Source organism: Melanostigma gelatinosum (assembly GCF_949748355.1).
Source record: "Melanostigma gelatinosum genome assembly, chromosome: 1".
Lineage (NCBI taxonomy): Eukaryota > Metazoa > Chordata > Actinopteri > Perciformes > Zoarcidae > Melanostigma > Melanostigma gelatinosum.
This window is the reverse complement of record NC_136634.1, coordinates 24,490,908-24,518,098: the sequence shown is the minus strand read 5'-3', so window position 1 is coordinate 24,518,098 and position 27,191 is coordinate 24,490,908. Positions and strand designations below refer to the sequence as shown.

The 27,191-nt window shown below is 46.0% G+C and overlaps 1 protein-coding gene across 2 annotated transcripts; it reads right to left on the bottom strand.

Moving 5' to 3' along the window:
- Positions 1-329: 329 nt before the first annotated feature.
- LOC306784185 (homeodomain-interacting protein kinase 3-like) lies at positions 330-27,090 on the bottom strand. Of its 2 annotated transcripts, none has more exons than XM_079278042.1 (18): positions 26,742-27,090; positions 23,520-24,526; positions 23,136-23,327; positions 22,789-22,970; positions 14,278-14,401; positions 12,024-12,143; positions 11,438-11,524; positions 10,363-10,547; positions 10,090-10,255; positions 9,524-9,647; positions 9,264-9,355; positions 8,972-9,117; positions 8,400-8,540; positions 7,975-8,316; positions 7,605-7,766; positions 7,246-7,520; positions 5,295-5,446; positions 330-4,615 (listed from the first exon to the last, which is right to left on the bottom strand). In XM_079278042.1, exons 1-18 carry the CDS (start codon positions 26,764-26,766, stop codon positions 4,073-4,075), a joined length of 4,065 nt encoding a protein of 1,354 aa, XP_079134168.1. In that variant the 5' UTR covers positions 26,767-27,090; the 3' UTR covers positions 330-4,072. The 2 variants fall into 2 exon arrangements, with proteins under 2 accessions (XP_079134168.1, XP_079134167.1); XM_079278041.1 differs by having other exon boundaries at positions 8,972-9,120; positions 26,742-27,088.
- Between the last annotated feature and the right edge of the window lie 101 nt (positions 27,091-27,191).

The following is a 27,191-nucleotide window of genomic DNA, read 5'->3' as shown; positions in this document are numbered from 1 at the left end:
CCACTTCTCATATATGGTCTATGGTGGGAGTGCTACGTGGGTTTGACTAACAGCTAACGGAACTAAACACACAGCAGCACTGACCGTTTCTGTTCAGAGGAAGCATTAAATGGTCAACATAAGACGTTAGACAGTGAACTGCAGTTTAGCTGCACGGAGACGGTCTACTGAGTACTGTCCTAGTTGATCAAATGTTTCAATATTACCAACATACTTGTTGCATCAGCGTTTGCTCTTCCACACCGCCGTGTGGAAGTGAATGCTTGTTGGTTTCCAATCAAACAGTAATACCCGTACAGGACACTTATTCCAATAAAGACAACACTGACTGAAGCAAAAGATTTGTTTCTCTTTAATTCAAAGTGAATCTTGACATAGTACACCATCAATTCATAATTTGACACTCATCAATAAGAGTCACCAAGAAGGAACCCGTTTTTTGTGACAAGGTACATAAGGCTTGGTCACATTGAAACTCACTGAGAACTAGAGGGGAAAGAAAACTACCGCTAACTGGTAAGACACACATTATCACATCCAAACAATAATCATTTTCCCAGTCCTCATATTGTTGTATATTGCACAGTGCAGTTTGCTACATGTCAAACTAGTGTAGCATTTAAGAACGAAAAATAAAAACAATCAAATTAAAATCATAAAGCCACACAGATCTACGCATACTTAGAACAGTAACAGTTTTCAATTTAGCAACCGTGTCTACAATTTGTGACTAAATACAATAATTGTCAACCTGATAATTAGATCGTTGTGGTACAAAATTTCACACGTTATTCCTCAGCCCAGTACTCAAATCAGATGTCCAGACCCACGCGATTTGTCACATGAGGGCCCAGTAGAAGAAAGCCGTATTATTTAAAAAAATCTGAAATATTTCCTTGTTTATTGCCATATCCAAATAAAAGAAAATCCCGATATGTTTTAGAAGTCCTAAGGCCTGCTTTGTAACTTAAGGCTGCTGGTTGAGATTTAGATCCGGGACTATGTGACCCTCTGGTGGGGTCTTCGGGGTTAATCCGAGGTTTTTATCGCTTTAGGTCGATAAGCAATCGACCTAAAGCGATTGGGGGGGGGGGGGGGGGATTACGGCGTCGGACATCCCATCGCTGAGCTGAAAGAATAGAGTCATCAGTGAATCAACAACAAGCTGCAAACCACATGGTTACAATTTTAAAATTAAAACAAAAAGAAACATTTTCCTTGAAGTACAAATTACCAGTTATAATTCTAGGCGGTTCTGCAAGCTGAACAGTGCTTCCTCTCGTCCAAGCGTCGTCAAAACAGCAGCATATTAGACGAGTACACAAGATACACCCATTGCTTAAGCTACATAGCAAAACCATTATAATGTAATACGTTGAGTAGCGCCATGACACAAAAAAAAAATAGCTCGAGAAGCTTTTCTCGTTTTTTTTTTTTTTTACAAGATCCTTTTTGCGCGTTATAATTACATCATAGTTATCTTTCGTTGTCCCGAAATGTTCTTGCTATTTCATAAAACCAACGATTGTTGGGTCAACGTTGTTTGAGGATCTTGTTGAAACATGAGAAGTTTCAGATGTTCTTTTGTTATGGTGGCAGCAAAACGCTGCCGCAGAGGAGAACTTTGGACCTAAACCTCCGAGTGTGATTTGACGGACAAAGCCTTTCGAAAGAACCCCCGACCCAAAACACACGACGTCTACCTATGGTATAATAGCTGCTTACAAGAAACCGTCAACGTCCCAATCCCAGGAGCAGAGAGCGAACAGCTGTGTAGCCAGCACAAATGCAACAAGTAACTCATTTGCGAACAAAAACAAAAAAAACGGATGTCTCGAGTTCTACAAAAACATTCACGGTGTGAGAATAAAGCTCTGCATTTGCGTATATTTAGGCCCGGTGTTTTGTTTTTTCAGTACTGCACAGATGTCGTGGTGAGCGCAAGATAACATTCCCTGACTTGTACTTTCTTAGGATTCTGTAAAAAGTCTAACAAACAAACAACTTTGGGTTTTTTTTTTGTGACGTGAAAAATAGGAGCCGATCCCCTCTGGAGGAACTACTTTACGGCACGTGGGCGTCATCTGCCGGCCACTTGTTTGGAGAAAGGCACTAGTTGTACAGTACGAAGAGTTGCAAATACAGTCCGACCAACTGGACATAAAAGCCGTGTCATCGGGAGAAAGCGAGAACACACACCGGTTACAGAATCCATCGGTGAACCCAAAGCCTACGTTTGAAATACTGATGCTAAATGCACACGCACAAACACAAACACACACACCAAAAAGCAACTGAATTAAAAAAAAAAGAAAACTCAGAACTTCCATTACAGCAGTTTACACTTAAAAAACAACACAGCCAATATACAGAGGCACTAGCATATAGGAATAGCATTCAATATACTATATAAGAAAAAAAACACACTTCTATTGTATCTGGAACTACAATACAAAAGAGGAAACGCAGGCTAGAAAGAGATTACTCCTTGAAATTCACAGCTACGAAGTGGCAGATAATCAGTACATAGCAGCTTATTATCTATACATTCCAAATACAATTTGCCAAAAAAAAAACAGCTCAGAAAAATAAAACCTCAACCTCTCAAATTTTTTTGTTTCCTGTTAAATAGAGACCGCACAATATATTCCAATGTCGATAACGGCAACAGTACGCTGGAGGTGAAAGGAGAAATAGTCTCGACCACACTTCAGAAACGATTAACAAACAGTCTTTGGTGCTGATTTGAGGAAAACAAAAATACCAGCTGATGTGACGGGTAAAGACGCAGCTCTACTACACACTGGAAATCATAAACACGCACACACACACACACAAAAACAAGGCTATGCATCCACCCTGAAGGAATGTATCAAAACTGACTTCAATACATGGACAAAAAGGTTCGTTTCCACACAGATATTTGAAACAATTAGCGATAACGCCTGACGCTCAATAGCCCGGCAATGATACTGTAAGTTGATAGGTTATCTCAAACACTGAGAAGCATTTAAAAGTGAAAACACACACACAAACACACACACACACACACACACACGCCGCTCCCGAAAAACTAAAATTCTAAAAGTCTAGCCTAAATGCCAAGAAATATTTTAAAATACACGGCAACCCAGAGGCCATCTAGATTGTATTGCAGTTACAGTAACAATACTGTTATGAATTTAAGTACTATAGTGAATATAAATCGATTATCAAAATATCAAATCACTCTTTATGTACATAAAAAGCTCATTCAGTCAAAGCCCTAAATGTGCAGCCTCTAGCTAAAGTAAATCCACACTGAGTTAGGAAGCAAACTCAAGCCGTTTGCCAATATTAACACATGACCGCAAGCGTTATATATCCAATGAGCCCGTTGCGTTCAGAGTCTGAGGGTTAAGTGCTGCAAGCCCATTTTTTTTATTTAAATGTACAAACTATAAGCTCCTGAAGTAACATCAGATACTTTTTAAGGCACAAGGGCGACAGCAGCAGCGAGGTCTGCCTCAAACAAAGACGGAGCGTTCCATCCTGGCTAATACGCACTAGGATGGCTTAACACACAGATCAGACCGGCTAGCACAAATGCTACAAGGCAACAAAGATAAAGGGGGGGGGGGCTGAGCGCCCAGGCAGCAACAGCGGCAATGAACAATTAATTAGATCATATTCTCTGAGCGCTACTCAAGCGACAGGAGGGACACATTCTCAATTACAACGTCCTCTTCGTCGTACTCCGTGAAGTCATCCGCTCTCTTGTGCAGCTTCGCCGTTTTCAAATCCATCGCCGTATTCTCCGTACATGATTTTTGCCGGAAGTCTTTCAGTTGCTCTGGCAATCTGAATCAATTTGTCCTCGAAAACACCACAAAACATTAACTCACGTGGGTTTGTTTTCTTTCTCGATCCACTTTGATACATCTCTCGTTATGACCGCGTCTTCCTCTTCCTCGTCGTCAAAAGTGTCTGTATTGTGCTCTGCTGCCCGCTCTACCTGCCCAGGTCGCAGCCCCGGTCCACTTGCTGGTGCCCTTCCTCACCAGAAGGTACTGCTGCGGACCCGCCCTGCTCCTCAGATATAGGAGAACTGTGGGTGGTGGCTGAGCTTGGTGGGGCTCAGGGGGAAGCCGGTGAAAGCGGCCGGGGAGGCCATGTAAGGGGGCGGGAAGGGAGGCTTGAACTGGTGGGGGTAGTGGCCATAGCCGGGCTGGTGGTGCGGGTGGACGGTCGACGAGGGGAGGAGCCGGTGCGGAGCCGGGTGGCCCGGGTGGTGGGCGCTGATGCCCAGGGTCACCTGGTGCACTATGGCACCACCCTGGGGGTGGGAGAGACCGTAGCTGTGCTGGAGGAGAGTGGGGGGAGGCGGGCGGGAGGGCAGGATGGGGTGGAGGTGGTGAGCGGCAGCGGCGAGCGGGCCGCCAGGGGGGTACTGCAGCAGGGCATGCGTGGGCAGGCCCTGGGGGTGCGTGTGTGGGGCGGCAGAGGTGTGCGTGGGGCTGCTGTGCGGCAGGTGGGTGAAGGTGTGCGTGTGGACCGTGGGGGGGATGTAGGCGTGCGGCCGCAGAGGCCCATAGTTGCCGTTCCACTCTTTGTGGTTCGAACCGTACAGCTGCACCTGAGAGAGAACGAGAGAGAGAGAGAGAGCGAGCTCAAGGACAATCTGACAAACAGGGTTCTATGCAGAAACGCGTATTTGAGAAGTTTGATACCCCTCTTATATGCCGGCAACCAGCTGCAAACAAAAGGGAAACAGCTCTCCTGGGTCCGTCAAACCGTAACAAAAAAACACCCACAAGCACCTCTTAAGCGTGCTAGTTTACAATTCAATGGAGTTTATGTGCTGTCCAGTACTCTTCCTGGAGTTTTCCTGTAAAAACTGATGTAGTTACACTGTGGAGTTACACTTTAAGCGTACATTAGTGAGCTTTAGGGGTGCAGGCAGTCGGATTTTGTAACCTCCGGACACAGCCACTCACCCCTGCTTCCCGTTTTAGTGCTAACTTAAGCTAAACAGACTACTGGATCTAGCTTCACCTCTAGTGGAGTGGTATCAGTCTACTCATTTAACTCTCGGCAGGAAAGCGGATAAGAAGGCATCCCAAAGTGTTAAACTATTCCTTTACAGTTCCTGTTGTACGCTGCAATAAAAAGAATACCCAAATGTACTGCTGCTCTGACAAAAAACAAAAAATCTCTGCTGCAAAGCTCACACAATTCTATTCATATTCACCAAGAGGTTTTGAAGTGTTCAGCTCCTGCTTAGTGCATTATACAGAGAAAATAACTGAACTGACCTGTCCAAAGCCCAGAGGGTGCTGCTGCTGGCCAGTAACTTGCTGCTGCCGGGACAGGAGGGGGTTGGATGGGAGGAGGGGGAAGGAGGAGGGAGTGCTCTGTTGTCCTACGAGGCTGCAGCGCCCTTTGGACCGGGACCAGGACTCTGACACTGGGACAGAGAAGACAGAAGTGAGTCAAGCAGCTCTGACAGAGAAAAAGAAAATAGATGGCAGGTTCAGTCCACATGGCCTGCAAGACTACTAAGACAGCGAAGAGCAAAAACTTCAAACAACAAACAAGTGTGCATGCAAGAGAGAGAATAGAATCAGATACTGTTCCATATAGAGGGTATGAAACCAAAGTGTAAACGGGACAAGCACAGAAGGGGGGGGGGAGACTAGGATTTAGCACAAAAGACCAAATTGTTCTCCTGAGTGCTGATGAAAGACAATCAATGTAGCGGCACTGATCTACAGCTAAATGGAACATTTGTGAGGGGGCTGCGCAACGCACGGTGGAAAGATTATTGCAAGCAAACATTGCATTGGAAGCAAAAGTGGGCAAATCTGCAGGGACAACAATATCCGAAGACCAGCATGTATCGAGCGTAACGTTACACAGCGTCCAGGATGTGAAGCAGCCTGTTCATTTTAAGTGACTGGAAAGGATTTAATAACAATTCTCAACACCAAACATCGAAACGTCACTGGAAAAGGAAAAGACACAGAGATTGTTGGCACTCAGAAAAACGGCACCTGAGGAGCAAAGTTGCTCCTCGGACTCTGATCTGCATCAGCTCTAAACTCAAAAAGGTGAAGCTGATCTCAGATCAGTGCCTTAGGGCAACTTTTTGCTGCATGGCAAGAACCAGCAGAGAAAGCGTAGGCTCGGACTCAACACCACATCATATGCATCCACCTTTCCCTCCGAAACAGACTCAGAAAACATGTTTGCTGTGCTCTGGTTGAAGTAAACTCCCCCTCTTCTACTGTATAAAACGTCTGCATCACTGATGCAGGCATACCTGCAGGTACAGGTACTTAAACTGCAGTTTGAATGGTTGGCGAGAGTCACGAAAGGGATTGACAGAAAATAAACCGAAAGGATTTCACTGCTCATCCGTTAAAGTAACTGCTGGACTATCCGGTTCACTGAAGCTTACACTAGATGTTGGCAACTTTCAAATGATTCACGCATATTCTAAAACAGTGATTCTCAACTGGTGGGTCGCAACCCAAAAGTGGGTCGCGGACCCGTTTTCGGCCTTTGCCTGACAAAAAAATTAAACATAATTTATCTAAAATGAATTGTGTTACGTAATTTATTCTTTAATCCAGCTGTTATTTTACTTGAAATGAGAAGAACATTTATTTATTTATGTATTATTTATAATCCATCCAGTTAAATTTGAAAACTGAGAATAATATTTGTTGAAATATAATTAATGTGTGCTTTCTTTATTTGATTTGACAGTTGTTTACTACACAGACACATTACTACTACTAGACTTCTTGAAGATATATATATATATATATATATATATATACGCCAGCTCATTAAACATTTGCCGTTTATTCCTAGGAAACGTTCCTTGAATAAAAGTACTAGTTTGAAGGAAGGAAAAAAAAGAAGAGGACTCTCAGGCAACGGTAGCATTGCCTGCTACAGATGCATCTTTGAGGTGTTGGTGCAACGTGGCCAGTTCTCTGTTGGTTTCTCATGATCACCTGTTAAAGCCTCTATGAGCCACTAGGGGGCGGTAAGCCCCTACTGCTTCCCTGTGACCTGCCAAAGTGCAGGTGACAAACCGCATGACAAGGTGGCAAGATGAGGACATATTTAACAGGGAAAACCTCTTCGGGGTGTTAGTAATAATATTTTCACAAGAGCATCAATTTCCCTTAGCTTGTAATGAAGCAAACAATAAACACACGACAAACAATCATGTATCATCACATTTCCACTGACCTGTCCTCTGAAAGCGCTCCTCCGCCCCGTGACTGTTGTTGTGCTGCACTCTCATCGGTGGAACCACCATCGTCCTGACGCCGCGGGGGCTCCGGCCCTGCACCGCAGGGGGAGGCAGCGGCGCCACCATGGCAGCCAAGGGCGGCCGGTTGTTGCGGTTGCCGTTGTCGAGGAAACGGTAGGGGCTGTTGCCACAAGGGGAGGTTGACGTGTCGGACGCCGGGGAGCCTTCCACGGTGTCGCGACCGCTCTCGTGGCCGTCATCCTCAGACATGCTGAACACAGGAGGAATAACATGAAGATGACTGGAGCTTAGGAGTGCATTTCCTCCTCGGTTAAACACGTCCACGGACGACTACCTGTTGGGTCTCTTGCACGGTGAGAGGGAGGGGCTGGACTGAAGTGAGTTGGAGGCGAAAGAGCTGGTGCTGAGGCTGCTGTCGGGGCTGCTAAGGGAACACACTCTCTCCATGGACACGCTGGTGTGTCTGCACGCCTCGCACACACACTCCTCTTTACACCTACGGAGACCAAAAGTCACGTCAGCATTTTTGAGGCCCACGATAGTAGAATAAACTCAGACATTTTAGATTCATTATTATATCCCAATGATATAATCTGCCGGTTACAGAGGCTCATTCGGTTACTGACAACTTACAGGTAGCCTAAACTTTTTACAACCACTCAATTCAAACCCATGTCGAGCCGGTTGATTTCGACGTAACTCACCCGCTCAGGCGGCACCTCTGAGGGTCTTCGTCCTCTTCGTCGGTCAGTTGGATGCTGATCACACTCGGAGCGGGGCTCGGCGTGTCCACCATCAGGACCGCCACCTCTCGCTGTTGCCGACTGGACAGGTCCGGCTGGTTGTTGGCGTTTGGCGTCGCCTCTTTTAAGCAGCTCACTTCCTCCTCTGCGTGGTTTTCCTTGTCGTCTGGGTTTCGAACTGCCGGATGCCCGGTCCTCACCGGGGGCACCTCCCTCCGAGGCTGCTCTCTGCGCATCACCGCCTGTCCAACAACGTTGGCCATATTGGCTGATATATGGATGTTGCTGGGGTGGGACAGGTTCCTTTCAACGGAGGAGTTGATATGTTACATATCAATAGATAAACGGCAAAGCAGTTTAACTTCACTTAAGGAGCAGAACCTCACCTGTTCAGACCGTGTCTGTTCCTTTTATTGGCTGGCTGGGGCCACACAACATGAGCTATGCCGATGTTGATTGGCTGATGGGCAGAGAGGGCTGGCATTTGATTGGTCAGGAGGGGCTGTTGCATGACAGAGGTGTAGTGGCTGCGGGGGGGGGGGGGGGGGGGAGGATGTTAATACATCTCAAAAGAAAACCCTAAAAACGGGTGCAAGAGAAACTTAACGCAGCAAATTGTGATTGTGAAAAAAGTGATTTGGTACTATTCTCTGAAAGCAAAAGTAATTCATAACAATAATTCTAAATGATGATTAGAACCACAACTTTATATGACATGTAACAAGTCGTTGTCATGCACATTTGCAAATGGGAAAAACCCTGTTAAGCATGAACAGGAACACAATTTAAGTCTAGCTGTGTTCAAGATCTTTGGTTTACATCCAAGAAATCATGTTACGACAAAAGGCCGACAGTTACTTTGGTGCATGCATACACACTGAACGCAACACAAAGAACTATGCCGAGTGGTTAAAACGGGGAATTTCCCGGACACAAAACGGAGGTTCGGGTGACTCACCCCCAGTCGCTGATTCTCTGGCCGGCTGCTGCGTCGTTGGTGAGGGAGGACGGGGGTGGTGGAGGGGGGTGAGAGGGAGGAGGCCCCACGGCAATCTGCTGCCAGGCTGCTGGGACGAGGAGCTGCTGCCCCCTGCTGGACCAGGCCTGCTACAGGAAATAGATACAAAACACATAATCATCTGTGAACTGTATCGACTCCTCCATCACTGGGCCCGATGTTGGGGGGGGGGTTGCCTAGGATACAGAGGCTAGACATGCATTTACAATCCATGCTTGGGTCCTCGTCTCACCTGAGCAATGACACCAGGTCTCACTGGTAAGGGCTGTATGGGAGCCTGCGTTACCATGGGAACAGAATACCCTGCTGGTTGGTTCAGGTTACCTTGAAAAAAAGAAGAAAAAAAAGCGTCAGACAAACCATCTGATATGCATGCAGCTCAAGAAGACTGCGGCTAAATTTGAGTAAAATCCTTCCTGTGATGTTGTTAATGATAAATGTGCCATCTGAAAAATAAAATGAATTTAAAAAATGTATTTGCAGTCTGCATACCTTGCATGGCGGGAGGACAAAGAAGGAGGGCCGGTGGGAAGGAGTCAGTGCACCCAAACTGACCATTCCCAGCTGTTAGAGCTATCCCAGGATGCAACACTGAGGGGCCCGGCTGGTTGATAGCCTGCGTTACAACAGAGTAGAGAAGACAGTAGAGTGAAAGAAACAGAGACAGAGAAGAGAGCATAGCGGAGAAAGGGGGAAATGTGAAAAGACATGGAAAGAAAATTAGCGGGAACTCGTTTCACAGTGTCACATGTGACGGAAACACGATTCTGAGTTGATATGTCATAGCACCGTCTCCCTGAAGAGGGCAACATTAGGTCATCAGCACCAAAACAGTGCACAGAAACATTACCAAAGATTGGACACATTTATGTTCTATGCCCTGACAAAATGGCTATACGACAGAAATGGAATTTTTTAAGCAAAATGGCATTTAAAAGAACCGACTGTTGTGTCTGTAAATCAAGATCTTTGTCACGCTGATATAAATAATTACTAGTGGTTAACCAGAAGGTATCCTGGTAGCAAACACACACACACACACGGCTTCAGTGTCTCACCTGAGTGTGGACCGGCATGTTGCTGTAGCCTAGAGGGAGGCCAGAGGGGGCAGCGGGGGCTACAGGGGGCCTTGAGAAGTGAATGGTGTTCTCATTCAGAGCGTCATAAACCGCGTTGGCGGGCCAACTGTGGCACATGTCCATGATGCGGAACGCTGACTGCACGCTGGAGAGAAAAAGAGGAGTTTGTAGTGGGGTGAGGGCGAATTCTTTTTTTTACAAACAAACAAGAGCGTACGCTCCGGCACAGTTTTGCGTCAGCGTCAGCCTTACTGGTTGCTGTGTGGGTAGTCCAGCAGGTGGGTCATTGTTAGGAAGGGGTGATTGAGGACACTGGCGGGAACGGTCCTGTCCTCGGTGTCGATCAGCAGCATGCTCTTCAGCAGGGACACAAACTCCCTCCTGTCGGCCTTCTCCGCTTGCATGTCGCTGCCATCGTGGCTCAGCACCACGTTCACCTGGTGGACGGAAGCAAGAGATGAGAACCATGCAGGGCGACAGCTCACGTCACCGTCAATTCAGAGACAGCTCTTGAACTGACAGACGCGCAACTAAGTTTGACGTGTTTTGAATGTGGAGCGCTAGCTTTACCCGGAACATTTTGGCAGCGCACCGGTTGCAGTCAGCTGTAGCGGCGCTGCAGCAAGCTAGTTTCTTCAGCCCGTTTAGCTGCGTTAATCTAGCTCAAAGGACCACCAACTGTGTCAAACTATATGCGGACAGCTAAACTGAAGTCGGGTTTATCTGTGGAGGAACTTCAAACATTTACTTCAGGGCGGCATCACCAGAATGTGTCGATTAGCGGAACGAAACTGAAATGGACGGCGAGTCCTTCACTCCACAGAGTTCAGGAAGCCTCCAACCGCAGATTGAGACCGAGCAAAAGTAACTAATGCTACAGATTATCGCTGCCAGTACACGACCACACGTGATGGTACACAATACAGAATTAAAGCATGTGGTTAAAGTGTTTGAGCCCCGCTACAATGAGAGTTCACATGTGCATCTTAGTCAGTCAGCAGTGCATGCCTTGTTTAAACGAGCATAGGCTAGCCACAGCAGGTCTCATGATGGAGCGTTACAGAATCAGAAATACTTTATATTACTGACATTTCTCTTCCGTCTTATTTGTGTTAATTATTGACAAGATGCCAGTCTTTGACTACCTTAACTGTTAAAGTCAGATTTATGGCCAAGGAGCAACTTTTGAACATTAATAATTTTCAAAATAAATTTCAAAAACATATTTTCTGTTTTCCGTACAGTAGCGAACCGTTACACCCCTAGATCACGTCTGTTATCTCCTGCCCCTCTTGGTTTGAATTTGATCAAAGTCCCTTTGACTCACGTGTGCGATGTCATCCACACAGCTGAAGATGTACTTTCTGGCCTCTTTGGATTTCAGTCCCGTCTCTTTCTCGTGCTCTTCTGTTGTCTGGAGGAAAAACAAAAATATTGGGATGAACCGACACGCAAGTCTAGAATTTAAAGAGCCTTTGTTCAAACATGTTTTTTGGCATCTCTGCGAGCTGAAAGCTGCCACTGGAATTGTCATGTTTACATGAAAAGGAATAAAAGGTCAAAGGATTACATCAAATGTACACGGGGAAACTATGCGTTTCCGTGTAATTCTGAGTGTTATGTGGTTGGGTTTTGGCTTGGAAGCACAACGACGGATAAACGATGGGTTTGCATTCATTGAAAACCGATTGAGAATGTGCTCAGCAGGTAGTTTTAAACACAGCTTTCCTGGAGCTTTCCTCGGGGCATGTTGTATTTGTCTCGTTTTGCAACGCTCATGCATCCGTTTTTACTTTCGCTTGCATTTCAAATCTCACCTTCACCAGTTAATCTGTGTGAGTCTTGTGTCCCCACCGCCACAGGAATCAGCCGATGTGTGTTTTGCGTATTAACGTGCACGTGTACATATTTACTTTTAGTCTCCAGGAGGCGTAGGGAGAGTTGGACTCTTTGGAGAAGAAGCGAGAGGTCTTGGTCCCCTTGTTGAGCAGCTGCTCCGCCGGCACGCCCTGAGTCTGGGAGATGTACCGGATCTGAGCAGAGAGAACAGAAACACACAGGAAGAGGCAGAGAAAAAAGGAGGGTGGGAAATGATAAGTGAGAGAGTGGAAAAGACAGCATCTCCATCGTGTATTCTTTATACTCTGCATCTTGAGTTGTGTCTACTAGCTGGTCTTTGAGTTGCTTGTTATCCAATACGCCATCCCTGCAATTTAACCTTCACTGCACTGCCAAACTGACATAGATGGAGACGGGTCCAAGGCTGACGCAGCAAACAAGTGACACATGCCAAAAACAAAGTCAGAGATTATTGACACCTGTGAGCAAAATCTAGCACAGTTATATTTAAAAGAAATCACACACTGAGGATTCAGTTTGTCAAACCCTGCATTACTACGCAGTCCTTACTGAAGGTAGCCAATGACACGGCACTTGAGGCGAAATTCATGCTTAACCAACACACGTACACTCAAAGCATTGTCTTCAATTTCCTTATTTGGGACTTTAAGTGACAGATTAAAATTCCTCTGTCCCCTGATGTGAATCTTGTGACCGGAGCCTGCGTCAAACCAGAGGAAACATTCGTGTAAAATGCAAGGATGTAGCTGAACTCTCAACAGCATTCTTTAGAAAAGGATTTTGTGGGTTTTTTTGTCTTGTGCTTGTTGATCATGCTTTTTGTTATCTACACTGCACATTATTACTAATGCATTTTCTTCAATACACCATAAGTATATTTTTCACTCCCCCTGCCCAGTTAAGGGCGAGTTCAGCTCACCCCCCCCCCCCCCCCGATTTGTTAATCTGTTTTCTTTAGTTTTCAGTTTGAGAAATATTTACTAAGAAATATCTAGATTTCATCAATGTTTGGTTTGCAAATTGTAACATTTACATATGGTTCATTGCATAGGAGTTATGGACAGCAGATATGTGCTGATGTTTCACAAGAACTCAGCGCCCTGTCTTGATTACCCCCCTCAAAATCCAGGCAAAGAGAAACTAGCCTTTCAGCTAATTCAAATGCACATTTACATTTGTTTGACTGTTGATTAAAGTAAATTGTCCCGTTTCTAACAATAAAAAAAAAAAAACATACTCTAGTATTACAGTCTGTATGCGTGTGTGCACGAGCGCACACGGCCCAGAACAAACACAGTGACTGGCCGGAACCTGCTGATTGTGCACTGAACACTGACCGCAGTGTGCATGTGCATGCGTTACTTCTGCGTGCGCATGTCTACCATCAGGCTTATGCTTATAAATACATTTTGCTGTGTAGAGTGGAACTGCAGTGAGCCTTGGCATAGCACAGCATACTTTTGGGGGGCTCAATACACGCGAGTGTGTGTGTTCTGGCATGGCCCAGTGGTTCAGCAGAGCCATCGGTGCTCAGCGAAGCTCCATAAGCCACTATCTTTGACTGAAGATTGTCCAAACTGCTAGCTGCTGCTGCTGCTGGAGACACAACTGACACCAAAACAAACTTCAGAAAACAGACCAAACAAGCCGTCAGTTTATTAAAGAATATTAATGAGCAAGAGCGTTTGGTGATGGCATGTTCTCTTGAAGTACAGCCAATTTTAATTTGGTTTGGTTTGGCAAAGAAGCTCAAATACGTTAGCGTTGGAGAACTCTGTAGAGGTCCATAAAACGTCATTCAAAGACACGACCAGGGTGTGTGTAAACTCTTCGCTTAATGCTCGTCTTCACAGAGCTGCCTGTACTCAAAACACAGGGTAATCCTGTCCTGGCCTTTTCCCATGCTCCCTCTGCTCTGCCGGTTTAAAGTCCCAGTTGTGTTGCTTAGACCTCGCGACCTTGTGGGAAGATTGACGAACAATTTCCTGATTCGCTCGGCTCAGATTAGCATTAGGTGGAGGGAGAGGGAGAGCGAGAGAGATCACGGCGCAACAACAAATACAGGTTTAACTATATAATGAACTTACCGTTGAGTTTTGGCTAGTGGCAAAGCAGAGACAGACGAATTATACACATTAAACATGTAGTCTGTAAACTCTGAAAAATAATATTTTGTTCTCCTTACTCGTTCTTCCTCGGCGGTAGTGAGGGATCTTGACCTCTTGACCTCTACTTGCCTCCCTTGGTGTGTGTGTGTGTGTGTGTGTGTGTGTGTGGGGGGTAGTTATTGCGTGTGAAGAATGTTACCTGGTCGTACTCCAGCGCTCCAGGGTAGAGGGGCCAGCCCAAGAAGAGCTCGGCTATCACACAGCCCAGTGACCACATGTCTATGGCCTCGCAAAATGGAAGGCCCAAAATAATCTCTGGAGCCCTGCAGGGAGGAAAGAGGCACAATAGGTTATTTTGGGGAGTTGGTGTAGTGTTGGGTACCGTTTACCTTTGAACTGATACTGGTACCTGACATAAAATCCAAACTACTCAATGCCGTTATTTATTCAGAACAATTTACACACCATACACCCACGATCTGTAGTGGTGACCTGAAACACTATTCTTTAAACCCCATCCTTAGAGTTAAAAGAGTGTCTCGATCATACATGGTGCTTTCTACAGTCATAGAAGGCAGATGGGGCCACATGCATTCAGTTTGGAACGGCACACCTTTGCCTTATTTTTTAAAACTCTGAATAGATTTAATTTCCACGAATCGCATCATCTTCCGGTATGTTTTACATTTTGACCCCTTTCCACCTCTTAAATTACATTTCACCTAAAAGGAAACAAAGTTCAGTTAATCTTCAAATCAGCACAAAGCAAAGCCCACGAAGGTCTGTGCGAGAAATTACTGTTTTCACCAACAACAGGTTATTCGGGGTGTGACAAATTGTACATTACACCCATAATAAGCCGCGCTGCAACAAAGAGCTAAATCCCTCCCAACAAGCGAACTTTGCTACTTACGCAATTCAAATGAGACGAGTAATCTTGCAGCAGTGGTGTGAGGTGGCGTGTGAAAACAATGGGCCATTAGGCCTGGACAGCCACCGAGCAACAGTGCTACAAATAGTAACCACTGCTGTGACGACCACGGGGGACTGTTGCCAAGCAACAGCCGGACGCAAGACCATAATGTAACAGCATTACACGGTGATAAACGGGGCCATCGCTCAACGTTCTGTGTGTGCGTGTGTGTGTGTGAGCATGCGTGCGTTTCTGTGTGTGCAGACGTCAGGCCCATCATGTTTGCAAAGCACAGCCCGTGCTTTCTTCCCTCCTTGGCCCGGAGGAGGAAATGACACATTGCCATTTCCTATTGCTCCTTCAAGAGAAAGAAGCCCAGTTATGCAACAACGTCTCCAACGTTCACAGAGCACTCCCGCAGAGTGGGGAGTGAGAAACGGATCGTGGTGGATTAAGTAAGATAAACAGAGGTGGATTTACCCAGAGACAAAGACGTCAGGACCACAATAGAAAACTTTGTTTGGACACAAAGAGGAGACTTAAGCAAGGACTAAGGGCAGTTCAAACACACTATAAAAGCTAAATAATATACCGAAAAAATGATAATACTAATTCACATTGTTTTTTAAAGAGCAAAGACAAAATAATAATAGCATAGGTTGACAAACACACCTACAATGCACTCAGGCTGCGCAAAGTAAAGACAATCCGAGGTCAAACTAGTCAACCGCTGAAGATTACAAAAAGCATCGACTATGAAGAAGAAGAAACAGACGGGGAGGTTCTGGTTTTAACTGTGTAACTGGTGTTGGCTTGAGGTACAGATGAAAGCAGAGATAGGAACAAGACGTTTCACACCAAGACGTGACCAGTCACTTTCAATAACTTGCCCCGCCGCAATATTCTGTCAAAAACCTTTTGTTCTTTTTGCAGCTATGAAAAATTAAGTATTTGAACTTTGCATATGTTCTAAAAAGGGGGTGTTTTGCAGAGCTGTAGCAGCCCATCGCAAAAAAATAAACACAGTTAACACACAGCAGTTTGGCAGCCAGACCAGGTTCTACAACTAGCTGTTCACACTGGAGGGTAACAGTTAGGAGAAGAACAAACACAGGCGTGGAGCGGCAGGTCGAGTTACGCAAACAAGAGCCGCACAAACTGAAAGCAACGATCACCGGAGAGACACTACTAGAACATCATGCACAAGTGGCATGTTATGCTGGAATTAAATTGCTGATGAGAAGAGAGAGAAAAAATAAATATCCTGCAGGTATGGAGGAGGGAATTTCGCAACATGAATACACCACCAACAGTGAGTGATCATGTATTATTCATAAAGCACTGCATATGAGCAGCAGGGGTGGGGTCCACCGTCATACATGGCTTCACTATTGACCATCACAACAAACTGGGACGCACAACAGTGATCGACAAACACTGCAATGTAGGGCTGGGCGGCATGACCAAAAATCCATATCACTCTATTTTTTAAGACTCTACCGGTTTCACGGTATTTTTTTCCGCCTTAATGCAGTGGTGGGCCTGCATTCTATACCTGCTGTCCTGCAGCTGAAATATCACCTTATAGCCACATTATGGCACCACAGCTTCTATTCGTTTTTAAGGCTGTAACTATGTACGAGTCGTTTGAATAATGCTCGAGCATTCAGAGAATGCAAAAGCCTAAATTCAGGAAAATATAATGTTCTGAGATGGTCTGGCTGTGGGATCCACAGTCATTCCTTAATGACACGCCACGACCCAAAGAGAGTATCATAGGATTTTACCTTACACAACTTCAACGTACTGCGCTGCAGAGTCTTTCCTCGGCTCAGCATCCTGTGTCATGGTGCAGCTCAACTCAGTCAGAATGCATTTTGATTGGCTGAAACCGCATCACGTGGTGTGATTCACTACCCATCAGCCTCTGCTGTTAAGTTTCGTTTAACGATAGTCACGTGCTCGCCCACTGAACAATCACAGCACACTCTGCAACTCGCGGCAGAGCCTGTACATGGGCACTGGGCAGCGCGCCACTGGCTTAATGCATTAATTAATTAACGCCATAAACTAACACAAGAACAGCCGGTCAACTGGCGGTGAACAGCTGTTTGTGTGGCGTGTCTTCTGTCACTTCCTGTTTCCTTCACCTCCGATTTGCATGCTTTACCCAGCATGCAGTTCGGCAGAGAAATTTTATAAATGCACAATTATTCGTGCTACAAATTGTTTATGTCACAAACTGTTGTGTCGTGGTGTTTTGTCCTGTTAAAGAGCGTTAGTTGTGGGTTGTTAATTGTTATAATAATTGTTGTTATAAAGTAAAAAGGAAACCATGAGTAGGGTTCCCGCTCAATACAGGTAAGACAACTAGCTCCGTCCATAGCACTCCTAGCCTCGAACAATATATTTTGCTACCTGTTGAAGAGCAACAGAAGTTGTTTTCGGCTGTGTACCGGTATGATGAAAAATTCATATCGTAATGCCCAGCCCGAAAGCAATGTGTCTTTTTTGATGGTTTACTTCCCCAAACCAGCAAAAAAAAAAACATTGTGTCAAAGCCACTCTTCTTCTGGCCGTGTTATTTTTAACTGTCAAGTGAACCTTACTTTCAGGAGAACTCCTCTTTAAAAAGCATTCATGTCAGGGCCTACTCAGGATTCAACCTTCCAATGTGACTAGGTGCTGGAGTAAATCTCACCTAGATTGAAGGGAGCCTGACACAAGCTGCCCAAATCAGCGAGCACGCCGAGATGATAGCAGTCTCTCCTTCCACCCGATCTGCTCAGCTGAATTATTCACGCACCCGGTGCTCTATTTTCATTGTGGGAGCCTGTTTTGTGTTTTGTTTTTACGTCACCGGCCCCCGCAGGAGAGCACAGTCACCTCACCGGGCACTGCTGCGTCACGCTGCCATGGCAACGACACATCAGAGCATGACGAGCGCCGGGGCGGCTTCTGCCAGACTTCCATCTACAGAGTTCTGCTTGTAAAAATAAAAAATCAAAACCAAGTTCAAGCGTGTATCCGTTACAAAGCATTAAGCCGATGACTAAGCAAGGCCGCTCCGGTTCGCTGTAGGTAAATAAAGACTATTGCAGAAATAGTGTCCTATTGCATCTCTCATGTGACCTTCATTTACATGCGGCTCATGCTGGCAAACAAACCTTCGCGAGCATTAAAACCCATTAAAACAAGTTTGTGTGGGAGTCATGGACACAAACATGTTAATTGTGCCTTTAATGAGAGTGTTCAGACAACCTCAATATTTATGGCCCTGGAGGGTTGGTTTTTTTGCAGAGACTTTTTGCTTAAATCCATACTGCTGGCAACGCTACTACCTATGGCTCTGGAAAATCCAGGGAAAACCCCAGCGCTGTAAAAAAAAACCCTCCTCCTTCCCTCTGCGGTGAGGCCAGCATTTCTTTACAGCTTCACCGTGGTAACAATACAGTGCAGCCATTATGCAACATGAGCGCTGGAGACGAGGAGACACTGTGTCCTGAAAACCACTCGCCTGATAACCCCATGTACAAACAAAACGACACTGGGAGTCAAATTACATAATCATATAGAGACACGGTAGGAAATTCACATTTTTTGGGGGCAATTTTTGCCCCCACTGACCCCCCACATTTTCAAAAAATTGGGGGCATTTTTTGAAACTTGTGAAATAACATTTAACCTTGGTTCAAAAGAATACATATACTTATTTCCATTATGCAATATGTATACTTTGTTGGCATCTTATTCTGAAAAACGGATGTTCGTCTGAAGAAACCGGATGTTGTCTCACGTTAATCTTTCCGCTAACTTTCAAAGTCCTTCGCTCGCTCCCGATCTGCGCCGTTTAAATGCGTTTACCGTGAATGTCAAGATATAGGTGCACTAACATGTAAGTGTCTGCTGAGTTGACCGCAGTCTCAGGTCTGATTAAGAAGCGCTCCATTTTTTTCGGGGGCATTTTTTGCCCCTCTCCTAGTGACATCAGGGGCAAAATGATATTTCTTAGGGGCAGTTTTGCCCTCGTGTATTTCCGACACTGTATAGAGATAACGGGAGGGGGAAAAAAACAGTAGTGTGGTGCAAAACAGCGTGTCGACATCTCCCTGTGAATACAGACGTTTACCTAACCAGGATCTACGACACACGATGCACAACGTAAACTACGATAGCGTAGACCACCAGCTGTCGTCATGGCTCAACCGACACACACACACACACACACACACACACGATGGAAAGTAAAAATAGAGCGAAGACTGGTCTCCCATTATAAAACAAACAGTTACTGTGTCTGTACTCTTTGAATAAACTTTCAACCCAATGACCCTCTATTATTTGGCAACAAATAGATGCCTTGCAAAGCAAAAAGTAATAAAAATAACAGAGTGGAACTGTTGGTGGCCACAGAAAAACACGGCCAGATCTAACACGCCGATTTTTTTGACTTAAAAAAAAAATCCTATCCGAGTTTAGTTATCGTGGAGCATGTTAGGGTATATTGTTCAACGTGCATTCAGTGTCCAGCCTTGGCAGCTGTTGCACAGACACGAGCACACATAAGAGCACACCCAGACACACTCACACACAGGAATGTCTTTTTTTCCTGGATCTAAATGTGGGTTTTCACATACCACATTCTTCCCGGACCTTCTGTGCCCTGAACGACCTCCCTAAAACTCAGTGCCAGCCTATTTTAACTGCTCCGTGGGCTCAGGCTCGCCGATGCTGCTCAAAGATGAAGCACACGCAGGCACACACGAACGCACGGCCGTACTCTTACTTAACCGGGTCAACTGCAGAGCCTAAAGGTTACACAACGACTATAGCTACACTCTCTTCGTCTATGTAAGAGGGGGGGGGGGGGGGGGCGAGAATGTGGATCTCTTTTGCAGAAAAGGAGAAGTTGCACCCAGGGTTGACGCTGGCATTTCGGTGCTCTGAGGCGCTTTTTTTTTTTTTACATTTGGTCTAAAAGAATTCACTACTTTTTTTGTGTCCTGATTTAGACACCACGAGCACGCATACCGTTGAAATAACTGAGACAACGTTCTCTCTATATTAGTCCTCTTTACAGGGCTATAAAATCAGGCCTGGAGGAGTGTCATGATGCGCTGTGCAGTGCTTTAGCTGCAGAAATACAACAGTATCTCAAAAGTATTTGTCATGAATTGCACGTTTGTTTGCAACAGCTTAACCAACTCGACCGGGCCTGCTTGCCGAAACTTGCTGGTAGGGCGGAGGTGATTGAAATTGCCAGTCTCACCCAGTGGTGAATAACAAGGAAGCACTTTGCCTTGGAAACAAGCGTGACGTCATTTACCGTACTTTGCGGAATATAAGCCGATACGTTTTACCCCGCGCTTTGAGGCGTCGGCTTATAGTCCGGTGCGATTTATATACGGATTTTTCCGTAGCTTTCCTCCGCCAACACATTTAACATGAATATTGTTATGTTCCACTTACGAGTCGGAGACAGGGTCCTTGCAAGGGGTTTATTCACAGAAACCGTCGCTCTTATTGCCGAGCAACTCCCTCGAACATTATCCGTAAACTGTGTTTTCCACAATAACAACCACAACTTTCGGTTCCGGTCTAACACAACATTTACTAGCTCCCGACACAGAACAGTTGCTACCAGCAACCCCTCTGCTACCAGCTGTTACTGACAGGGTCGCTACAATATGGATGAAGCACCTTTGACCTACCTCTCACTAGGACTGTTAACAAAAAAGGTTGAACGGCAAGATGCTTTTAACAGTACATGTCCGACTCGCTAACTTCTAAGCTAATTTTAACATTACCGCCAATGGGGAAATGCTAACCGCGATTAGCATTAGCGAATATATAATATATCTTCGTACATCTTTTCATGCAGACATACTTGCATTACAGACTAAGGTCTCTCACGGCTACCAAACGAAAAGCAACGAGGCAATAACTGTTGTTGCTTATAGCTCTGAATAGCTGTTGTGCTAGCAGCAACTGGCCAAGCCAGTTAGCCGTAAATGCTATTAAGAGCTACGAGCAACGTAGACACGCTGCATGAGAAGAGCAACTTTTTCTCAAGTCTGCCAGTGGATCCTAACAGCGTGGAGCAGTGTGAAAGAATCCACCATCACCAACGGGTTCCGAAAGGCTGGACTGCTGCGAGATGAGGGGGACAGCGCAATGAGGACAGCGCAAGCTCAGGGGCGGATTTGCCTCGGGAGCAAAGTGACACTGAGGGTGCAGACGAAAGACGGACTGAGTGCAACGAAGCAATTCTGAGGCTGTTTAATTCTGACACTGAAGAAGAGGACTTCAATGGTTTTAGTGCACAGGAGGACGATGGTGACAGCGATCAATAGCGATCCTGTGTCGATCCAGCCACTTTCCGGCTCGGATCAGAGGGATGTCCGGTACCGTAAGCCACTTCCCGGCTTGGACCTGTGCGGAGCGCGTGGAGACGACTCCTAGTTGACTTATTACCGGTTTTTCCAGTTCTACAAAACTTGTTCAAGAGTTTTTTTGTGTGAGTGTTTTTGTGTGCGTGTTTTTGAGTGAGAGAAATAAATCATCTTGGTTTGCAATATAACTCTGCTGTCCTGAGTCTGCATTTGGGTCCTTGAACACACCACATCATGAACCGGTAGGTATGTCTGTATGAAGCATGAAAAGATATACGGTACAAAGGTGGATACAAAGATATATTATATTCTCTAATGCTAATCGCTAATGCTAATCGCGGGTAGCATTTCGGCTTATAGTCCGATGTGGCTTACATAAGTAAATATTCAGTTTTCTTCTCAAAATTAGAGGGTGGGGCCTATATACCGGTGCGACTTGTAGTCCGGAAAGTACGGTAACTTGCCACTAACTTCCACAAGCGGTCGAGTCAACAACGAGTCGGCAACAATTTACAGTCAATTTCAAACGCGACAACAGGTTTTGACATTGAACAAATGTTCCACACTGTACAATCTCTCTCTCTCTTTTTTTGGCATGGCATACTGTGAGTTTACAGCTTAATAACTCAGCAAAGTTGTTTAGCGCAACAATGCGTCTCGAAAGTTCACAATCCTGTTTCCTTGCCTACCAGACGTGCCAAACATTTCACGACGCCGTTCCTCGTGTAAACATCTTGGTTATGCAAGAGCGGCAGAATCAGAGCGTGACGCGCTGAACGCACATGGAATGCATGAACGCAGGCACGGGTCCAACAATGAGTATGTGCGGACGCAGTGAGGCAGCAGGGCAAACGGAAAGACAGCGGCCGAAGAGGACAAAAATGTGACGGGTGGGGGGGGAGCACTTCCCATTACATATGAAGAGAAACAAACACATAAAGCTGGGGCACGACTTTACTAAGCCCTGTGGGAAACACACAGAAACACACATAAACAACCATTACCTTGGAACTAAGTCAGCCAACAGTGTTGGGATCTCATGAGGATAAATGGCACGACATTTCACTGCGTGACATATCATCATCATCTTCCTAAAAAATATTCTACCCCGTGAAAGTAAAACCTGAACATTTTGTAATATTTCACTCAGTTCCTTGAGGTGTGCAACTTTGTCTTTCTTGTGCCATTTTTTTGGTTTCTCTCGCACCAAAATGGGATGGATAACTCAACGACGCAATTCCTCATAAAAATTGCATCTGGGTTGTGAAAAATATCACTGCATTTGTAGTAGTCTAATGAAGGAAGTCTAATGAAATGACTCCGATCACAGCCCAAAAAAACAGCTTTGATTAGTAACAAGAGCACCGTGAAGTGCTTTCAAGGTGTGTGAAAACGAAGTCCTCACCTGTAGTATCTGGACTGCAGGTAAGTGGAGCAGACGGCCTTGGAGACGTGGCTGGCTGAGCCGAAGTCGATGACCTTGACTCTGTAGGGCTGCCTGGAGGGGTCCACCAGCATGATGTTCTCTGGCTTCAGGTCAGCATGGATCAAACCCAGACACTTGAGCTTCTTTAAGGCTGTTGCCACCTGCAAACAGTCACATGAACAAAAGGCGTATTATGACTGAGTTTGGCACCCTCGAACCCAACAAAACATCGTCTTCCGTGAGCACCCGTGTTTGCATCCATGGCTGTTGTATTTACGTGTATGCGCTACGTCTGTGGACTTCTGCGACACACTTTTGACTTTTACCTGCTGCAGAACGGGCCGGATGATTTTGAGCGGCAGCGGACTGAACTTGTTCTGTTTCAGGAAGTCGTAGAGGTTTTGCTCCAGCATCTCAAACACCAAGCAGGTGTGGCTGCGGTGCTGAAAGCACTCCAGGGCGCGCACCACGTTGTGCTCGTCTGCATTTTCACTGCTCAACCGGGCCAGGATATCCACCTGGGGGGGGAAGTCAAGAACAAGAGAGGAAATAGCACAGGTTCAGTTCAGACCATCACGGCAAAAATGCAAATCACAAAAGAAAACAGCATTGTTAGCAAGTTGATGGATTAAACACAGTCTCTGCTGTGATCAATAATGGCACTAGAAGCATTGCTTCTCAAATACTGAGGATGACACATTTCAGCTCACCTCAATCTGTCCCTGACGTGCATAGGATGGGTGGTTCTTCAGTATCTTGACCGCCACCACTTCGCCCGTTCCCCTCTTCCAGCACTTCACCACCTGACCAAAGGTGCCACGGCCCAGGAACTCCAAGACCTCGTAGCTGTTCTTCAGGGAGCACAGAACCTCGTGCTGAACTAGCTGATAGTCACCGTCTCCCGATCCGGTTCTGGTCACCGTAGCTCCTGCCGCTGCCTCCATGCTGCCGTTAGGCCTGATTTCGGTCCCTTCCGCGCTAATTCCCATGCCGGTCACTGCCTCAGCCCTGCCGTGTTGAGTAGACAGTGTCCCTCCACCCACTACTCTGACAGTGTCTGCATTGTTACCGGTGCTTGTTTGCAACATGGTCACAGGGGGAGGAAGTGAAGGTAGAGCAGATACCTCCTCCACTATCTGCATGGTTCCTGCGCAGCTGTTCTCCTGTGGATTCTCTCCACCTTCGCCTGCCTTCTGTTCACATCTCTGGGGGACACCCGTTTCTAGGCTGACGTATCCCCCTCTCGCTTGCGCTCTTCCGTTTCTGCCCTCCTCCTCTGCTCGGTTGCAGGCCCTCCTCAGTAGCCCGCAGTCCAAGCTTCCTCCTGACAGAGTTCTACCACTGTCTCTGCGAAGCCTCACTTCCTTTGGGCCTCCCCTCTGGATCCGAGCTGGACCTTCTCCTCGTCTCTCCTCTCTCTGTAATCCCGCGGCCTGCGATGCACACTCCTCCCTCTCGCCAAGTTGTAGTCCCCCGGGGCGACTTCCTGGATCAGCACCGGCTGAGGATGGGATCACGTTGTTGGGGTAGGCGATACCGTAGTTGACGCCGATCACATAGCTCTTGGGTGTGGGTCGGTGCTGAAAGGCTCTGCTGGTGTTATGACCGTGGCAAGCTTCGTCTTTGTGTCTGCTGGTACCACTGCTGCTAATTCCTAAGGCACTTGTTTGAGCTGAGTGCAGGTGTGTTGGGTAGACCAAGACTTGTGAGGCCATACCTAAAGAACAGAGAGAAATAAAACACAGGCCACATGGATCTTTTAGTCAAGAGTAAAGCAAAGTTGAACCAAGTAGGCTAATAATGCTGTGTTCACACCAAACGCAAAGCGTTACTCGTGGGTGACATGACTACCACAGCTGTATCAACCCAAAACAAGTCATTTATGAATTTATGCTGGAGAATCTCAACACGGCTGGGCTTTCGCAACACAGTCACACAAATTTCTCGCTCGAGAAAAAATATTTTAACTTGCGCGAATACGAGAACGAGGCCAATTTAACATATTTGCGTTGTGTCATTTGCGGCGGCTGGCGAGATTACGCTTTGCATTTGGTGTGAACACAGCATAAGGCCTTGATTAGGATTTATTTACATGATTAACATGTTGGGATAGCCTACGCCAGCTTGTAAGTAAGTGATTCGCTGCACAAAAACTCCATTAATTAAAATGTTGTGTACAGAGAAGTGAACAGCTTAAAAGGCAAAGTAGCAGCTTCCCTATCGACATCCTTCTGAGCAAGACTTCTGTTTTATAGAATGTTAAAAAAAGCTGCCAAAGCATCTAAGCAATCATACCATCCGTACTTAAAAGAGGAACAGGACTACAGTGTAATGGGAGATGGGGGAAGCCCGTTGCATCTCTGGCCTGTCCCCGCACGCCACTGGAGGGTCAGTTTCACACAAAGTAGAAACGCAAAGAAAGCGGTGACCCAGGGGGGGAAAGGATGCACCATGAAGCGCGATGGGTCATTTTACACCTATGAACTCAAATGAGTGATCCCACTGATTGGTTGATCAACCTTTTCTGTCTGGGTTGCAACTGAAATATTGTGACGAACACCGAGCAACATCCTCAATTCTGATCACCTTCAAAGCCCCCAAATCTGAGTACCGGTAAATCAAATGCTGAAGTAAATTCAACCAAGGGAGCCGAGTCGACGGAGTTCATTTAGTTTTATCAGCTAAATGAATGAGTATGTCATATACATGGTGTATCACACGTGTATCAAACTTTCATGAACGTAAATAGTATTTTCAGACGATATCTGTAAAGTTTTATCCTCAAGTTTCTTTCAGGGAACACTCCTCTCCTTGCAGCAAGTCATGACACCAGGATAATTGGCAGAAAACAGACAGATGCCAAGCCTGTCAGCCACACTTCCTGACTATTTCCAAAGAGACAGATTGTGCCCGACAGGGCTCACACGCAGACTCCAGGTGATTCCAGTCTTACAGCTACATCGCACAAACGCACTTAAGCACAGCGTTTCAGCCTACAAAGAAAGGCCGGCTGAGAGCCAGTGGCCCTCCTAACTAACGAGGCCTTCAAACGCAGGCTCAGACAGGCTGAGGGGTGTGCCTCGGCGTCAACACGACAATGCAGCACGATTCATTTCTCATGACTTGCAAGGGCTGGTGAGTTTTACCCAATACACTGCTGACAGAGATTGACTGGCTCGGTACAAATGTTTCACCCTGCTTATGCTTGACATGGTGCCATGACCATCAGTCATTGAGTGATAGGCTGCTGGCATGGACACAGCTGCCCGCTCACTGCCAACTTAGGTAGCCTGATATCCCACAGGGCAACGAGATCCAAGCCTGAAATGGAGAGCCACGACAGAGGTGTGTGTTTCAGTTGTAAAAGAGGGCCAGCTGTAAACGTAATTTGTTACTCATCAATCTAAGAGACAGTTGACATATGGGAAGGGGTGGCGTGTGTGTTTGGGGGAAGGGCAACACCAGCCTAGACACCTGTTGAAACTTATGTTCGTGACAGGCAGCTAAATAACTGCTGTATTACACGACGTGGAATATGTATTAACTAACTCAAATTAAGCTTTAATAAACTCACTAGACAATTTATACTTACTGTAAGGCACGTGTTGCGGTTTTTTTAACGTCACCTAAATACATTCTGTTCATTTCCTTTTTTAAGATAAGCTACGTAGTATGTGGGAGGTTAAGTTATTCAATATCAAAACACAAACAAGTGCATGCTGTTAATAGACCCCCGAATAACTAACGTACTATTCGTCGTTAGCTCAAACTAATTAGCTTTCGCTGCTAACACTTGTCTGTAAGTTGGCTTGCTCACAGTTAGCAAACACGCTAGCTATGGGCGAAGTAGTTCCGACGTCAAAATGAGAAACTAGACAAACACAACCGTAAAACTGATTTAACAACCGGTGTAGTCAGATAAAGTCACATACCTTCAGTAAGACCTATAAATCGCATCACCCAGAGCGTCAAGGAACAGAATAGCGAGGAGGACCCGCACCACAGTCAAATCCTGCAACGACGATGCCGCTGCTGCCATCTTGTTCAACGACGAGGTGAGACCGAGCGACTTTTCACACATTTGAAGCTTAAAATAACGCAAATAACTAGCTGTTACGACCGCCAGCTATGACCCATGGTTTCGACAGCCGCCTCGGGTTTCGCCCTGCGTCGCTCTAGTGTCTATTCAGCACCAGGAACCCGTGTTTCTAAACTTTTGCATGTTAATGCGCCGCGTCCGCCGACGGAGATAGCCGCTAGCTGTTGCTGCTTGTTCGGTAGCTTGTTGCTTCTCCGCATGTGTGGAATGGTGGGGAGGAGAGCGAGAGAGAGAGAGAGACTGTACATGTCATACTGTGACAGACAACTTGACTTCCATGTTG

What these genes read in the sequence shown, in the direction of transcription:
- LOC306784185 (XM_079278041.1), bottom strand. Translation starts at nt 26,766, where the DNA reads ATGCGATTTATAGGTCTTACTGAAG. An exon ending in CACGTCAGGGACAGATTGAG is followed by an intron (nt 23,328 to 23,519) that starts GTGAGCTGAAAT and finishes TTCCCCCCCCAG; the next exon opens with GTGGATATCCTGGCCCGGTT. An exon ending in CAGAGAATCAGCGACTGGGG is followed by an intron (nt 8,541 to 8,971) that starts GTGAGTCACCCG and finishes CCCCCCCCGCAG; the next exon opens with CCACTACACCTCTGTCATGC.